This window comes from Abrus precatorius, unplaced genomic scaffold, assembly GCF_003935025.1.
Source record: "Abrus precatorius isolate BTA unplaced genomic scaffold, Abrus_2018 Scaffold10, whole genome shotgun sequence".
In the NCBI taxonomy this organism is placed as follows: Eukaryota; Viridiplantae; Streptophyta; class Magnoliopsida; order Fabales; family Fabaceae; genus Abrus; species Abrus precatorius.
In genome coordinates, this window is record NW_020874292.1 from 22,367,323 (window position 1) to 22,370,645 (window position 3,323).

At 34.2% G+C, this 3,323-nt stretch overlaps 1 protein-coding gene across 1 annotated transcript; it reads left to right on the forward strand.

The window, feature by feature from the left end:
- The first annotated feature begins 406 nt into the window (after positions 1–406).
- Positions 407–2,672, forward strand: LOC113852706 (equilibrative nucleotide transporter 3-like). Its single transcript, XM_027483051.1, has 9 exons — positions 407–448; positions 533–637; positions 711–866; positions 1,022–1,165; positions 1,433–1,538; positions 1,702–1,877; positions 1,968–2,128; positions 2,201–2,459; positions 2,562–2,672. The coding sequence occupies exons 1-9, from the start codon at positions 407–409 to the stop codon at positions 2,670–2,672; spliced, it is 1,260 nt and encodes a 419-aa protein (XP_027338852.1).
- Positions 2,673–3,323: the final 651 nt, after the last annotated feature.

Below are 3,323 nucleotides of genomic sequence, written 5' to 3' on the forward strand. Positions count from 1 at the left end.
ATTTAAATAAATTTTAGCCAAAACATTGTGCTAGCATTATTCTTATTTTTTCTTCACACGGCACTAATTCTGGTAAGAAACAAACGTCTGTTTCAGATTTCGAATCTTTTTAAGAAGTTGCTTCTGAATGCCGGGGCTGTTTCAAAATCTTAGGCGTCACAAAGTTTCTGTTCTTCACGTACTTCTAACTTGTAATTCGGTTCAAGAGGCACGTCTGGTTTAGCTTGTATTTCTTCATTCATGTATGATGCCTCTCTTTTTCTTTATTTTTGTACAATTTCAATCAAACGGTGGTTGAAGTATCTCCTTGAGAATGTTTGATGAAAGGAATATACAGATTTGGTAACTGAATAATTTATTGACCAGTTTAGTGTTATGATGAATTGCTTCTTGCAGCGGAATAGTTATGACTATTTCTGATGAAAATGAAGCACCAACAAGGTTGGAGGTCTGTTATTGTTATTTTTATTCCTTTTTCATCCATGGCTATTTCTCTACCTACAAAATAATTGGATTAATTTATCACAAGCAGGGGAAATTCAAAGCAACCGTAGTGTGTTTCATTCTTGGACTCGGGTCTCTTGTTGCATGGAACAGCATGTTGACAGTAGGAGATTACTACTATAAATTGTTCCCCGTAAGTAAGACTTCTTCTGTTTCCAATGATTTTATTCTTCTTTCTGTATTGTCTAACACGTTTTTTGCTATAGAGATACCATCCTTCGCGAGTACTCACCATTGTTTATCAGCCATTTGCACTTGTAACAATGCTAATACTGGCACATAATGAGTCAAGGATCAACACTAGGATGCGGAATTTAATTGGCTACACTCTTTTCTTCGCTGGTACTTTGCTGGTTCTTGTGGTAACTACAACTTCTCCAATTCAATGATTTCTTTTGTTTAGAAAAGATGTAACCTATGATCTCTATACCCCTTAAGATTTGCTACATCTAATTTATTTAATTTTGTCTAATCTGCTACTTTGTTTACAATAGCTTCAGAATATTTGGTGTAACAGTTAGATGTAGCAACATCAGGGAAAGGAGGAATCGGACATTATATTGGTTTGTGTGCACTGTCTGCTTGTTTTGGAGTTGCGGACGCTCATGTCCAAGGTGGCATGGTTGGAGACATGTCTTTTATGTGCCCTGAGTTCATCCAGGTTGCCCTTCCCCATAATTTCTTTACTGCTCCTTTGTTCCATATTTGAGAAAAAATTTGGATTTTCTGGCGTTGATAAGTAACATGATATGGTCAAATTGAAGAGAGAAAGCCATAATTTTTATTATACAAGGACTCACCTTTAATTAAAGTGGATAAGCATTGTGTCCTCTTTTCAAAATGATCGAATCATGTAACATCTTTACTTCGGGCCAGGGTATCGTGTCTTGAAGTTTGGTCTAATCATACAAATTCAATGTTTCTGCAGTCCTTCCTTGCTGGTTTGGCTGCATCAGGAGCTCTAGCCTCTGGTTTGAGACTTCTCAGCAAAGTGGCTTTTGAGAAATTTGATGATGGTCTTCGAAAAGGAGCTAGTATGTTACTCTTGCTCATTAATGGACACATGCATCAGTTTTACTCTCATTGTTTTAAATTCTGGCAGTTTTATACAGCATAGTAAATAGGCTTGGTAATCACCAATCAACTTTAAAAGCTGCTATTCTCTTATACAAGATTGGTTACTTCCTCATTTTGCAGTTCTATTCTTTGCAATCTCTACATTTTTTGAGTTTCTGTGCATTATTCTCTATGCAATCTACTTCCCTAAGTTGTCCATAGTGAAGTATTACCGTTCAAAGGCAGCCTTAGAAGGATCAAAAACTGTATCAGCTGATCTTGCAGCTGCTGGCATTCAAAACAAGACCAAACTGCAAGTAATGTTTCTTGTGCTAAACTGAATATACTCTAAGCTCCAGGAGGAAAGTATGTTTCAATAGCATGTAAAATTTTTGGAACAATTGCAGGTTGGATTTGATGCTAAACAACTAGAAAGGTTGAGCAACAAACAGCTACTTCTTCAAAACATTGATTATGCAGCTGATTTGTTTCTGATATATGTGTTAACTCTATCAATCTTCCCTGGATTCTTGTATGAAAATACTGGATCACACCAACTAGGAACATGGTAAAGCTTACAAGTTCACAATCTTTTTGTCAACTAAGTGCCTTTTCACGTGACACATTATGTTCTTTTTAGGTACCCACTTGTTTTGATTGCTATGTACAACATCTTGGATCTAATATCTAGATATATTCCCCTCATCAAATACCTGAAGTTGGAGTCCAGAAAGGGCATACTCATTGCAGTTCTTTCTAGATTCTTACTGATCCCAGGATTTTATTTCACGGCTAAATATGGGGCCCAGGGGTGGATGATCCTGCTTGTGTCTTTCTTAGGACTAACCAACGGCTATCTCACTGTTTGTGTACTTACTGTGGCACCCAAAGGTTACAAGGTCAATTTTTTAGCACTCTTGCTATTCAATTATTCATGAATTATAGCATGTGCAATGTGTATCATTGGTCCCATTGCTCATCATGGCTTTTTGGTTTTGTAGGGTCCTGAACAAAATGCATTAGGTAATTTGCTTGTGCTGTTTCTATTGTTCGGCATATTTGTTGGGGTTGCTCTTGATTGGTTGTGGCTCATCGGAAAATCAGGATTCTAATATGAATCTACAAGTGTATACACACAAAGTTTAGACGATTTCTCTTTGCTTAAGCTTGTTTCTTAAACTTCCATCTTTCAGTCATGTTCTACATATGAAGAAAATCATTGATTATTACAAACATGTTTTCTATGTTTACTAATTAGAGACGTCAATCACAGGCAAATTATGCCCCCATTTAGAAATTTGGAACTTGCTGTCTTCTACTATAATAGCAGCAGAAACAGAACGGCCTTTTATGGAATTAAGAAACTTTCCTTACGTTACAAGGATTTTTTAAAAAAAATAAGTAAATATTTAAAAATTATATTATTATAAAATTTGGTGAAATAATGTATTTTAGATAAAAAAAATAAAGGATATTAATAAATATTTTCATTTTAAACAAGATTTTATTTTACTATATAGAAATAAATTAAATATTTTTTTGTTAAAAATTGTTGAAAAAAATATTAAAATAAAATCAAAACGACAACATAGGAAAATCGAGATTCTAAAATGATACTATACGTTTATATACTAAAATTTTAAATTTCTCATTGGTTAAGATTGTATCTGATATACCCTAATTAGTGCTTTCATCTTTGAGTCATGCTCTACACAGAAAAAATAATAATAAAAATATTGAATATAACATACAATGTTTTCTAT

Coding starts and splice junctions, on each gene's coding strand:
- LOC113852706 (XM_027483051.1), top strand. CDS start 407: ATGACTATTTCTGATGAAAATGAAGCACCAACAAGGTTGGAG. Junction 1,166..1,432: donor TGTGCCCTGAGTTCATCCAG/GTTGCCCTTCCC, acceptor ATGTTTCTGCAG/TCCTTCCTTGCTGGTTTGGC. Junction 1,539..1,701: donor TGGTCTTCGAAAAGGAGCTA/GTATGTTACTCT, acceptor CTCATTTTGCAG/TTCTATTCTTTGCAATCTCT.